This window comes from Drosophila takahashii, chromosome 3L (assembly GCF_030179915.1).
Source record: "Drosophila takahashii strain IR98-3 E-12201 chromosome 3L, DtakHiC1v2, whole genome shotgun sequence".
In the NCBI taxonomy this organism is placed as follows: Eukaryota; Metazoa; Arthropoda; class Insecta; order Diptera; family Drosophilidae; genus Drosophila; species Drosophila takahashii.
This window is the reverse complement of record NC_091680.1, coordinates 21,842,014-21,855,271: the sequence shown is the minus strand read 5'-3', so window position 1 is coordinate 21,855,271 and position 13,258 is coordinate 21,842,014. Positions and strand designations below refer to the sequence as shown.

Sequence of the window (13,258 nt, the reverse complement as noted above, 5' to 3'; positions counted from 1 at the left end):
AAGCCAGGCTCTCGTCAGATTAAAGCTGTGAGAGTCGTGTACCATTTTTCACCAAAAAAGTTTTTGTCTACTTTTTTCAAAATTCCATTTAAAATTAATAACGTCCTTAAATTAACTTGGTAAGAGAATTAAAACATTAGGGCTAGTACTCAACCCAACAAAAAGTCGTCCAAAACAAAAACTTCATATGAAACAAAATTTTTTGACGTTGTTTTTCATATGAAGTTTTTTGTTTTGGACGACTTTTTGTTGGGTTGAGTACTAAGCCTTAGTATATTAACTGTTAACTAATTAAAAAAAGAATCAGATTAATGTGACAGTCAGAACAAAAGTTATTAATTTTTTCCCGAACTATCCCATTTTGTGTAAGTAGAGACACTTTGACATTTCTTTGATATTAGGGGAAAAGTGAATGTTCAAAGAGCCTTTTGATTTTAATTGTTATTTGGTCTAAGTTCTTAAAAAATGGATGGGAAATAATTTAGAACGAACTAAAATTGATTAAATTAACATAAACAAATAGTTCCTTATAGTTTGGAGTACTTTTTGTGTGAGTATTATTGACTTTTAAAAGTGTCTCAACTTACAGACCTCTTTTTCAAAATGTCGTTTTTTCAGACTTTTCAAAAAAAATAATTTTTCAGTTTTCCTTAAGGAAATAAAATTTTTTTTTTGTATTTTATTAAGCTAATAGACTAACCTTTCGATCAGTACCAAATGCGTAAAGTTTCATAAGTGAATGTCGAAATGGCAGATTAAAAACAAAAGGTGTACCAACCTACAGACCTCTCCCCTATAATATACAAGTGACTTTTTTGATTAATCGTTCGATTGTATTGAAAAGAAAAAAAAACAGTTTTAAAGCCAACTTAAAAAAAATATTAGGAAAACTGACATTTTTGTCCATATTAGGTACTGTCCTGAAAAATTACACAGGCCTACAAAATGTGACATGGGTCGGTGTCCAGGCCTGCCAACATTTTATTTTGATAAATGAGGCTTTTCTAAGCATAAGTTGCCACTACGAATATAGTCCATCAGCTCTGGTATTTGCGATATCTTTAATTTAAGAAAATCACAAATTTTCTTCGGCGTTTGGGATATATCTTCAAGAGTGGTCAACCAATTTTGGTAATCTTTTCGGAATTAAATAGTTACATGTCTCTTTTATACGGTCGTTTTGGAAAATTCAATCTAACTCAACCACAAGAGGAGGTGGGCGCATTCAAAATTTTAAAGTCACAGCAAAGTTTAAAAATCTTCATTTGTGAACAGCGTTTAAAAATTAAATAAAAATATTTTCTTCTACAATGCATTTTTGATCCAAAGACACCTTATGTTCTCAATTTTTAGGACACTCATTGTGTTTTTGAATTTTTAAAATTGTTTTTCTAATAGTCTATTTACACTGGGGTGGAGTTATGGAGTTATGGGGTTATTGACATAACCCTGTTTTTTTTTTACATAGGATGTGTATAGGCAACTAGACGTGGGCAAAAGTGGGGTACTTTTAGGGTCTTTGGTATTTCGGAGTATTTTTTCGTATATTTCGGTATATTTTGTATTTATTTCCTATCGTTGAAGGTCCATCCCTAGTCAAATGAACAACACAAACAACAAACACTAGATGTCATTACTCGATATTTGGAGTTAACCAAGTGGAAACACTTTTTTGGAGTAATCGGGTTATTGGCTCACTCGATAGGTTACCCCACACAGTGTGACTAGACTATTACTTCCTTCACAGTGACAATTCACAAACAGTGCCCAAACCTGTCACAATTTTAAATAACATATTTCTAAACGATCTAAGTAGTTTGGCTTTGAATATAAGCACATGAGCGTAGCCTACTAATCTTTGGGGGCTGAAATGCCTGAAGTGTAATCCCCCTCCAGCTTTTAACTTACGCCCATGTATAAATATTTTTAAAGCAAGGGTCACTTGTGCTCAAAAATAGTTATGCGTTACGTAAAATAGTGACAGGTTTGGGCACTGTTTGTGAATTGTCACTGTGAAGAAAGTAAGAAAAACAATTTTAAAAATTCCAAAACAATTCACAAAAACCTGATGAGTGTCCTAAAAATTAAGGACATAAGGTGTCTTTGGATCAAAAATGCATTGTAGATGAAAATATTTTTATTTAATTTTTAAACGCTGTTCACAAATAAAGATTTTTAAACTTTGCTGTGACTTTAAAATTTTGAATGCGCCCACCTCCTCTTGTGGTTGAGTTAGATTGAATTTTCCAAAACGCCCGTATAAAAGAGACATGTAACTATTTAATTCCGAAAAGATGACCAAAATTGGTTGACCACTCTTGAAGATATATCCCAAACGCCGAAGAAAATTTGTGATTTTCTTAAATTAAAGATATCGCAAATACCAGAGCTGATGGACTATAGGCGTAGTGGCAACTTATGCTTAGAAAAGCCTAATTTATCGAAATAAAATGGTGGCAGGCCTGGACACCGACCCATGTCACATTTTGTCGGCCTGTGTTATTCAAAGATACTCAAATCACATATAGTCACCTAGCGTTTAGAGTCGTAAAATGTTTGCTGAAAACTTCAATTAAAGTAAAAAACAAATTTACTTCTTAAAAATGGCATTTTTAGCCAGCTTGATTATACCCCCTCCTTTGGGCAGCGATATTCCTTGTGATAATTCATTAAAGGGGCCAAGATATTACCGAAAGGTTCTTGCACAGGTGACTGTAAGAGCATATTGCATTTACTAAAACTACAAATTTTGATCGATTTTTGCAGATAAGCATGGTTGTGCCATTAACTATTGCAGCCGTTGTTGTTCTATTTCATGAAAGTACCTCAAATACCCTATCAAAAAATTGGAAGCTAGCTTTTGCAGTCTTTATTTATTTCTCAATTATTAATGTACTTTTTTTTTGGAAGTCTGCTAGCCTTACTTTTTTATTGGTTATGTACGCACTGGCCCAAGTGCTGACCCTCCCATATTGGTAAGAATATCCTGTTGGAAATTTCTTAACATTTTTACCAAAACTCTCCCCTGTAGTGCATTGCTTATCCCTAACATTCAGCGGATGATCGATGGCCAGTTCGAGAAGAAGGAGTATATTATGGCGGCCATGGGTCTTATTCCAGACATTATATGCCTAAGTCTCTTTTTAGTCTCCATGTGTCTGGGGGGTAGTGACAGAATTGGAGGCAGCAGTAATGGAACTAGTAGCATTGGAAGTAGCAGTGGAAGTAGCAGTGGAAGTAGCAGTGGAAGTAGCAGTGGAGGTAGCAGTGGAGGTAGCAGTGGCGGTGGAAGCGGTGGTGGTGGCAGCAGCTAAATTCAATTTTAACCTCATAACTTGTATTGATATGTGTAAAAAATATACCTACTTTATTATTATAAGAATATTAATTATAAAAAATATATTGAACATTAAATGGTTAAAAAAAAAGACAAACAGACAACGATTACAACCATTACTACAGGTTATTTATTAGAAAATAATTTGTTAGAAAATATTAACTATTAACTATTAATGAAATTAACAATGCTATTTTAATTATGCTTATTTCTTTCGGATGCTTATTCAGGATTAGGTACACGTTGTAAATTAAAAATGAAAATCTAAATAATTAATATTGTTTGTTACGATTTTAATTGTGATTTTACTATTAATTGAAACAAGGAATAATTCTTTAAAACTATTCAATGACCCGATAAATAAACCAAAAACCCTAAAAAATGATAATAAATAGAAAAATACAATTTATCTATGTTGATTTTACATTTTTTTTTTGGTGTATACATTTTTTAAACTGTCCCTTTTTCTTTTAAGAAATGGGTAGTACTACTGTCACAGCCTAATCCCCTGCATTTGCACTTGCGTGCTTTTTTTTCTGGTAGGCCAAGATACTTGATTATGAGTAAATTGGTAAGCTCAATGGGCCATTACTTCAACAAGCTTTACCAGCTTCTTTATGCACATTATGGCTCCGAGGATATTTTGCCAAGGACATGCAAGAGATTCCTTGGATGCACAACTTTGCCCTTCCCACTGCTCGTTAATTAATTCACCCCGAACGAGCTCGGTTTCCCCGACCCAGGAAGCCGCGGCATAAACCAACTTGTTATGGCTTATTAATTTTGCATGCAGCCGCGACTGCAGTCAGGCCAGCGTCATGTAAACATGTGCAGGATCCCACAGGCTTCTTGCTGCGAACTGGAGGTCCTGTAGTCGAAACCGAATACCCGGAGCCGGGAAAAGACAGCCTGATGGGGCTGCTCATCAGGAAAGTTAAAGCCTGCTCGACGCAGATTTATTGCATTTCAATGCGGGCTCCGCACTGCACTCAATCGGTTAACTGGCTGACAAACACAGATTTTACTTCAAATATTTACTATTATCTGTGGGCAATCTTTGGACAGCCAATAAAACGTTTTTCTGATTGCCGCTGGCATAAAAATTATATTTACTGACTGAATGAAAGTTTTCCGCCAGATTATTTGTAACGCTTTTGTATCCGTTTTTACGGCCCATATTTGCTTTCCATTTAATTTCAATTATAGTTTGCGGATTGACATTGTTATTCTAATTTTTTGTTTTAAATTAAAATTATAATTCCGATTTGATTTTGAGTTACGGCCTTTTTTTATAGTAATGTTCTTAATTGGCAGACACAATTGTAAGCATGCCTTACATAAATATATTTGCACCAAGTTCAATTAATACTACCAAAGTTGATGAGCCAAATTGTTGAGATAATTAAATCAGCTTTGGCCATGAAAAAGAGCTCCCTAATAGAACTTAATTAAAACAAAAAGGTAATTCAAAAATAATGTAATTTGTCGAATGATTTTATACAGGTTAATATAAGTTATGAGCGCAAAAATATTAAAATTGGTTTGCTTAAAATTTAACAACTGAAAAATTATTATTACATAATTGCATAAATTGGCTAAAAACTTCTCTATTACTAATTAATTAATGTTTATTTTGTGATTGGGGTATATAAGTTTATTTATTAAATTAATCTTAGTTAAAAAAAAATAAATTTCAAAATAAAGGCAAGGCTAACCTGATTTTATTGAGGCCACCTAAAAGTTTTTAAATTGTAAAAAAAATTAATTTGACCAAATTCAAATAAAATCATTATCTACTTTCAGCTTAAATATTGTACCAGAGCTCAAAACTAATGTTAATGTAATCGCGTTTATTTGTATGTCAATACATTTTCACTTCCCCATTTATCGACCTCAAGTGCTGCTCTATAATGGCCCCTTTCCCAAAAGCGATCCAATATTTAAGCTTCTGTTTTATGGTCATCGACAAGTGTCCAAGCATTGACAGCTATTGTGACAGTTGCTGCCTGTCACAACCAACTGGGGCAGGACACTGTTGGGTTCTAACCCCTTCGAATCCTGTCGAGTCCTGCGGACGGCGCTGCAAATGAGTGCGTCATACGAGGGCATCCTGGATCCCCGCATTCCTGGAATACAAACAAAACATAAATTTTAACGAGCTTGTCAGGCGAGGCAACAGCAACTGCTTACCTCGACATCGACGCATCATTATATAATTGACTCCCTGATGCCTGCATGTCGAGCAGTTTATCACTTTGTTGTCGGCGACGGCGATGGGCGGCTAATAATGCTGATGCCCTCGATACGAGTTGCCTGATTATGAAGATGAGAGGATGCTTATCTGGCACACACAGCGTATGCGTAATAGGCTAACTAGACTTGATTGAAGAAGGATTTTATTTTGCAGTATTTCGAATAAACGCCTTCTTTTACTACACTTGAAGGAATTGATAGCCCGTAAAGTAAGAAAAACAGACAGATTTTTTTTTCATAAACAGAGCAAAAATTGACAAAATGATGAGATTGATATGTACATGGTAATTTAATATTTTTTTAAAAATCAAGTTATTGTTATCATATTTGACACTATTTTTATAACTTTTATTAATCATAATCTTTACATTAATAATATCGGCTTTTTGTCGATATGAAATAAGTTAGAAGTTAAAGCTAAAATATTATTTTGTCGTTTACATTTAGAGTTTACAATTAATATTTTTTTTGAGTGTTCTAATCTATGTAGAAAATGTGAAATGAAATCTCTAATGAACTTGTTTCGGTCTAGCTGTGGTTTTGTTGTACATACATAACTTCAGAAAATTTGATAAATTAAACACAGCCTTCGTTAGCTGCCCGTCAATGGAAGTTTCCTGAATTTAATCAAATTTAATAATGTGCTAACCATAAATTTACCTGCTACTACTCACTTGTTAAAATGCAATTTAAGTATGCTAAATTTATTGAAGAAATATGCAAAGAAATCTCTACCTAACACACTCGTTTTTCATCTGAAGTGACGTTGATTGGAGAAGTGAGTTCAGTTGAGGTCAAGTCCCTACTCCTCACACATCCACTCTTACATCAGCGCCGCCTTTGTGGACTTTCTTAACCAAAAATACATATATTTTTTGAGTTAAGCCACAAAAATATGTTCTTTTTACCACACGTTAGCTTCCCTTTCCCTAGAGCTTGCGAATTTCCCAGGCAAATATTTGGGCTGCGAACCTGCCGAAAAGTTTTCCTTGTGACAAGAGCACACATCAAGAAGCTTCGCCGTGTGACGGCAGATATCAAACAACGTGACTTGCCAACGGTTCTCGAGTCCTTGTTGGTTTTTCGAGCGCTTAAATTGATTACGAAATCTTTCAGTCCTCTCCCCTCATAATTATACCCTTACCAAAAGGTGGCCAACATTCTCCTGTTAAATTAAAAGTGGGTTTTTAACTTTAAATTTGTTTTTTATCGTGACAAATTCTACCAACTAGTAATGTTATTCTAAATACAAAGTAAATCTTATTTCAACATAAAATTATTTTCCTTATAACATTATGTTAAAACTCTCTTAAAAGCTTATCGATAATCCATTTAAAATTGTTTACAGGAAATTTTTGGATTTTTTGCGATTTCTACAATCAGCAAATCGGAATTATCAGAGTATTTGAAAGCTTTTGACAATCTAAAATCACTTTTCCGCTTTGCATATCGGAAATCGGAAATTTAATCCGTTTACTTGGCAATTTGGGCGGATGTTTATTGTGGATTCTTTGGTTTGCGGCTCAATCATTTTAATGGCAGACTCGTGTTAGGCCTTGTTGGAAATTCATTTCGTAGATACACCCACTCAAACACTCATTCGTACCCGGACACGTGGTGAATCCTTTGCGGATTTCGGTTCGTACAACAATTGCCATAAATCGACCATTTCTGTTTGATTGTTTCGTTGTTGCCTTTGCTGAACATTAAAAATTAATTAAAAGTGTGCAAAAAACAAATAAATGAAATGCAAATAATTTGTATGGTATTTGATTCACTGCGGCATTTCCGTTAATTGATCCATTCACGCTTTGTTAAATATTTAATTTGCTTAAGCTGCACTTTACTAGTACATTTAATTGATATTAATCCAAGAGCAGAGCATAGTTTAATATGGATTCTAATTAAAAAGCAAACGGCTTCATTTGATACGAAATCAAAATGATATTAGTTATAATCTTTTCGTTTTAATTGGACCATGAATATTACTAAGTTTGATAATAGATTTGATAATAATAAATATGGCAAATGACTAATAACTTATGACCAACAGAATATAATATAAAATGTATTCTTTATTCTTGCTTTAATATTTTAGTATTTATTATTTAATTATAGTGTTAAACGATAAAATACTTATTTTTACCATTGAATAAAACTAAGGTTATCGCAGGCTTAACACAAAACAAATTAAAACAATATGAAATGAACATATTTACTCGAAATTCATTAAATATATACGCAGTAAACTTGCTGTTAATTTTAGCAATATTTCCCGCTCGATAACAATATATAATCCTTTTCAAAATTGCTGAATCAAAACCCATTTCCAAAATGAGTGCTATTTATCATCTATCGGCGATGCCATCAAACTTATGACCGATCCGCCACACAAAGGAACGAAGCTCATAAAATATGCTTATGCACAGATATTCGAAATTTGAATACGTATACGCACCGTGTACGTGCATAAAAGCGTTAAACTTCAGCGCGCCAAACTTTAAATGAGGAAGGAAAACGAGTAGAAGCAAAAGGCACCCGAGTGCTGCATGCGACAACCAAAGTTCGTGGAGGCGGAAAATCCATTTATCATATGGTTGCTGCCTGAATGTGAGTTTATCTTTTTTTTTTCGTGTGTACGACTGAAAAAGTAACGAAAGACACTTGATGTGCGATATTTACATGACAAAAACTAGCGGCAGGTGAAAGAAATAAATGATGACTCCACAGTTGGCATTTCGATGGCATCGAGTGCCGGGGATGGCGGAATATTCGAATTACACGCGACTCGAGTATCTATGAATATGCCGGAGGTATAGATATATGTTTTGCCAGTCAACATGTATGTTTTCGCTCTGTTTGCCCTGAATACGGCTGGAGATAATGATGATGCTGGAGTTGAGAATAGGGCGATGATGATGACGATGCTGGGATCATTTGTGCTCTTTACGTGCTCATGTGTGCGTGAAAATCAGCCAAGATACGAGGACAATGACAAGGATTTAGCGGGTGGAAGGAACCCTGGGGACAACACGCATGTATGAATATTTATGCCGGCGCCTGTTTTTGTTTCTGGCCATCAGGTCTAAGATGAGGCAGCCAATTGAATGATTTGCGGCAAGTTGGACCGTAAATTAACGAAGTTAAGTGACATCCTCGAGTGGCTGCAGAGGATAACTAGGACCTTATCTGCAATAAGCGATGCTCATATTTTGGGCAACATTTCATTTTTCAAAGGGGCAACAACAGACATTTAGTACCATTTTCTTGCAAATAAATTACAGGTTTGTAAATTAAAATTCAAGTATTTTATATACAAAAATGTATTATTATATATAATATAAATATTATGTTGAAAAAGTTCCTTTGAAACACACTTAAAAATATTAATTTTAAAAGGCATTTAACAAATAGTTCTTAAGGAAATTATTTTCAACACTTTCTACGATATTTTACTTTATTTATTCATGTGAACGGTGATTTTTAACAAATATTGCTACCAATTACCAGCTTTTTAGTATTCATAGTCATGGTTTTGAAACATGTAGCTGTCATTATCAAAAATACATTTTTCCACCTGGCATTCCCAGCCAAACACATAAATCACCACAAAGTGCAGCTGTCATGGCGACCATGTCAGACCTCTTAACGCATTCAACTCCTGTCGCCTGTCCTGTTCTGATCTGGTTTTGGTTTCGGCTTTGGCCAGCAACCATGTCAAACTGGCCAAAGTTCCGCCGCAAGCCATACCAACATCCATCGAGAACATGCAACAAATTCCGCAATAAAATCGCAAAAATCATTTTAAATATATTCGCATACATTCGCGACCCAAATGTCTGTCACTGCGGCCCCCCGAACAAACAGACGCAAATTGTCCTCCTTTTCCCATGATATGTATGTTGCCATCATGACACCAAATATTGAAATCGAAATCCAAACGATTCGGTTTCTGGTGACGGTCGCTGCCCCATGGTGTTTGCTTCGATTTCGACAATTTACTTTTTAAATAAAATTGTTGCGTAAACATAGATTAAAGGGGCAACAAAGCAGCATCGATGAAAAATGAAGAGAAAATCTGAATGCAGTCAGTTCACTTAAATTTCAATTATTATCCAAACTGTTTTAAATGTATTTAATCAATTAAAAACAATACACAAAAAATACATTTGTGCATATGAACTCCTTGATTTTGTTGTCAAACAAAACATAAATATCGCAGAGAAGTTTTAAAAGTGCGGTACTCGGCTTAACTTCAATATTCAAGATGCCACGCATAAGAAGGCTTTGTAAAACGATAAAGAGATATGACGGTACTCTAAACATTATATCCTTGTTTATTAGCAACTGGGCGATTTTTCCCTGTATTTTTTCTTCACAAGGTAAGTAACACAAACCCTTGGTTGCTTCTTAATCACTGATTCTCTCTTTTGTTTTAGGCGGAGGTGGTCAAATATATTACTATTTGATATCCTACGGAGTACTTTTTTTGTGGCCCATTTTCCACATGCTTATGGTGGCCTCGGTTCTCCTGAACGTAAGGATCTAAATTATAAATTTTACTAAGCCCAAAATAATTCTTAAATTCACAGCGAAGGATAGCAACTGTGGCTATAAGTTGGTTATTCGCGTACCTCGTGATTATCCTGTACCTGGTGCTTAACTGCGAAAAAGTCAATGTCCTCGATTGGTACTCTTTTCCGTCCTACACCTGGCTGATCCTTATGGTGGCCCTTGCTGCAGGTGGTGGTGGTGCTGCTGGTGGTGGTGGAAAGGGTCGAAAAGGTGGGAAGGGTGGCCGGAAAGGTGGTGGTGGTGGGGGTCGTGGAGGTGGTGGAGGAGGTGGTGGTGGTCGTGGAGATGGAGGTGGACGAGGACGAGGAAAAAGAGATGTATTTTCTAAACGTCGAAACTCTGAAGGATTATTTTCGATACTGGCTTTAATTTGTAAGTCTATATTACTGATAACAGGTCATTCTACTCTCTAATCAGTTTTTGGATTGCTTATTTTCGTGATTCAAATGCTTTTGCGCCGGAGAAGGGCTCGTCCGAGCAGCTAAACTTGATTTATGATGAAATATCCAAGAAATGGAGAAGCAACTTTCAATCTTGCACACGATTAAAAAAGAGGAAGTGTTTTCGAGTTAAACAAAACCCAATTTGCGTTATTTTTACCATAAAATAGTTATCTTGTAAATATTTTTTTGTAAAACAAATTAAAATTCTTCGCATTTAATCATAGGCGATGTTTTTGTGAGTTTTTTTCGAGGCAGCAAATATAAAACCTAACCGATATACTGTGTATATACCCTTGAAGATCTCTGCAAGTCAAAGCGACGAACCTAAGGAAGACGTAATAACTGGAGTTAGAAGTAGCAAGGACATATGAAATATGTCCAAGAGCCTTCTTTCTTTCGCGCTTCCTCCCAAAATAAAAACTGGTAGAGTACCTAAGCGACAGACTTCTTCATGCGTTGATCTTCAGACAAAATACCATTAATAAAATAATTTAAGTTTGTAATGTCGTGCCATATTGAACATTTAATTTAAACTGTGTTTAATTATTATGAAAACAAAATCTTCTCTACTGAATAAAAATTCCAAATAAAGATTTTTTGATATTTGAAAAAATACAACTAATAGTGTATTTAGACTACTAGAATCATTTTCGAATATTCAAAACTGATGCAAGGCGTTTACATTATAGATGCGGCCTTAAATCATACGAATTTGAAGAAAAAGGACATAAAAGTCGGGCGTTACTTTTGTATTCCTTACATTTTCTAGTAAATTTTCGAACCTTCGTCAAACATTTGAGAACATTTTCTCTTCTTCTATCCACAGGGTTCCTATGGAAAAAAATCAGAACATTCTACTTTCGCATGTCGATGATTTGCCCAGTCTAAACACACTATAAGTTCCCTGCTACAAATATTGTATGCAGACTTTGTTCAAGACCTCCTCTAACTGATTAGAGCACAAAAGAAAGCATGAGAAATTCAGTCGAGCGGTTGTTTTCAAACAAATGTTATAATCTATATAAATATGAGAATTAGTATAAAATATACATACAAGACACAGCAAAAAGTAATTTGTTTAGCTCATGTGTAAATAAATTAAAAGAACTTGTATACGACATAGATTTACACAAAGAAGAGAAATCTCCGGGGCAGACAAAGCAGGAAAATAAATTAAGCGCTCAGTAGCCGTTCGGCTTCCAGACAGATCGAATCACTCGGAAGCGTCGAATCAAAAGAAACACTTGCACATTCATAATGAATCGAGATTGTCTTATCGCTGTCGTCACCTGTCTGTTGGTGGCTCTCCCCAAGGCTCAGGGCCACAGCATCGGAGGTACAAATGGCACCTTGAATCTGCCGGAGGTGCGCGGCAATAGGTTCCTCTACTTTGGGTTCGGGAGCAACATGCTGGCCAAGAGGATCCACATCCAGAACCCAACGGCTGTCAGAGTTGGTCCCGGCCTGCTTCCCGATTACCGACTGGACTTTGCCTTCGAATCGGCTCGTTGGGGAGGAGCCGTGGCCACCATTGTGCCAACGCAGGGGGATCATGCGTGGGGAACTCTCTGGAAGATCGACCTTACCAATCTGCCGGATATAGACAAGTAAGTATTAACCAGATTTTGAGGTTGAGTGATCCATAAAAGTTATTCAGTTTAAGTCACAATGATTGGTACACAAATAAAAAATCCTAGGAAGTCCATAGATTTCATACTCAAGTTAAATATTTGTCGCTTTGTTTTTTTTCCATTGCGGTTATTATTAATTTGTAATATAGAAAAAATAAATTTTACAACTTTAGTTAATTAAAATGTTTCAACTATGATGTATGAAATTCTTTTTCTTGCTGAAATAAAATGTTTTAAGTTAGTATGACTAACACCGAATAATATTTTCTGCCTTGATTCAAATATTTTTAAACTAAATTAAATATTACGTTTTTGTATACAAATAAATCAACATTTTTTTAATAGTTTTTTTAGTCCTTGAAAATAAATAATGGTGAAAAAAAAAATTTAAAAAAGATCGAAAGTAAATTTTGTTTATATTTTTATAACCTCTTCCTTAGCCAAGAAGGCGTGCATGAGGGCATCTACGAGTCTCGCACCGTTTACGTGAAACCCCGTGGCGAATCCGATCCAGTTCCTGCCCGTGCTTATCTACTGACCAAGCAGCCGGACACCAATCTCTACAAACTGTCGAAGGATTCTGTTCCTGCATCCCGTCAGCCCTCAAAAACATATCTACAATGCCTCGTACAGGGCGCTATCGAGAGCTCCGTGCCCGAGGATTATGTTCGGCGACTGCGGGGCATCAAGCATAATGGTCACGTGGCAAGCGATCTTGAGCAGAAGCTGGAACTGCAGAATGTTGCACTCTAAATTATACTCTCGTATCAAAAAGTCTAACAATTAAAAACAAAGAAAATAAATGTATGACATCCATATGAACTTCAAAAAGAAAGATAAAAATATAAAATATTGGAAAATCATACTTTATGTGCTTGCACTACCGCACACAAAAAAAAAAAACAAAAGCATTGTATTAAAAATATACTACGTTAAGAATAAAAAAGTGCTATTATTTTTTTGCGCACTTACAAAATTTGGAAAAATGTGGCACTACAATTCCGGTTTTTCGGAGAATC

General features: G+C 35.3%; 4 protein-coding genes across 13 annotated transcripts in view; 3 read left to right on the top strand and 1 right to left on the bottom strand.

Moving 5' to 3' along the window:
• The window catches only part of AstC-R1 (Allatostatin C receptor 1), a 204,849-nt gene that overhangs the window by 111,415 nt on the left and 80,176 nt on the right, over positions 1 to 13,258 (bottom strand). The gene's annotated exons all lie outside the window — the stretch shown is intronic.
• Positions 2,493 to 3,434, top strand: LOC108065178 (uncharacterized). 3 transcript variants are annotated; one of them, XM_017153101.3, is made up of 3 exons: positions 2,493 to 2,714; positions 2,767 to 2,975; positions 3,032 to 3,391. In XM_017153101.3, exons 1-3 carry the CDS (start codon positions 2,604 to 2,606, stop codon positions 3,312 to 3,314), a joined length of 603 nt encoding a protein of 200 aa, XP_017008590.2. In that variant the 5' UTR covers positions 2,493 to 2,603; the 3' UTR covers positions 3,315 to 3,391. The 3 variants fall into 3 exon arrangements, with proteins under 3 accessions (XP_017008590.2, XP_070071136.1, XP_070071137.1); XM_070215035.1 differs by having other exon boundaries at positions 2,496 to 2,708; positions 3,032 to 3,386; XM_070215036.1 differs by lacking the exon at positions 2,493 to 2,714 and having other exon boundaries at positions 2,891 to 2,975; positions 3,032 to 3,088; positions 3,148 to 3,434.
• Positions 9,763 to 10,790, top strand: LOC138912891 (uncharacterized). Its single transcript, XM_070214543.1, has 4 exons — positions 9,763 to 9,972; positions 10,030 to 10,127; positions 10,183 to 10,537; positions 10,583 to 10,790. Exons 1-4 carry the CDS (start codon positions 9,858 to 9,860, stop codon positions 10,648 to 10,650), a joined length of 636 nt encoding a protein of 211 aa, XP_070070644.1. The 5' UTR covers positions 9,763 to 9,857; the 3' UTR covers positions 10,651 to 10,790.
• On the top strand, positions 11,781 to 13,103 carry LOC123002966 (gamma-glutamylcyclotransferase). The gene is made up of 2 exons (XM_044393816.2): positions 11,781 to 12,215; positions 12,680 to 13,103. The coding sequence occupies exons 1-2, from the start codon at positions 11,866 to 11,868 to the stop codon at positions 12,990 to 12,992; spliced, it is 663 nt and encodes a 220-aa protein (XP_044249751.1). The 5' UTR covers positions 11,781 to 11,865; the 3' UTR covers positions 12,993 to 13,103.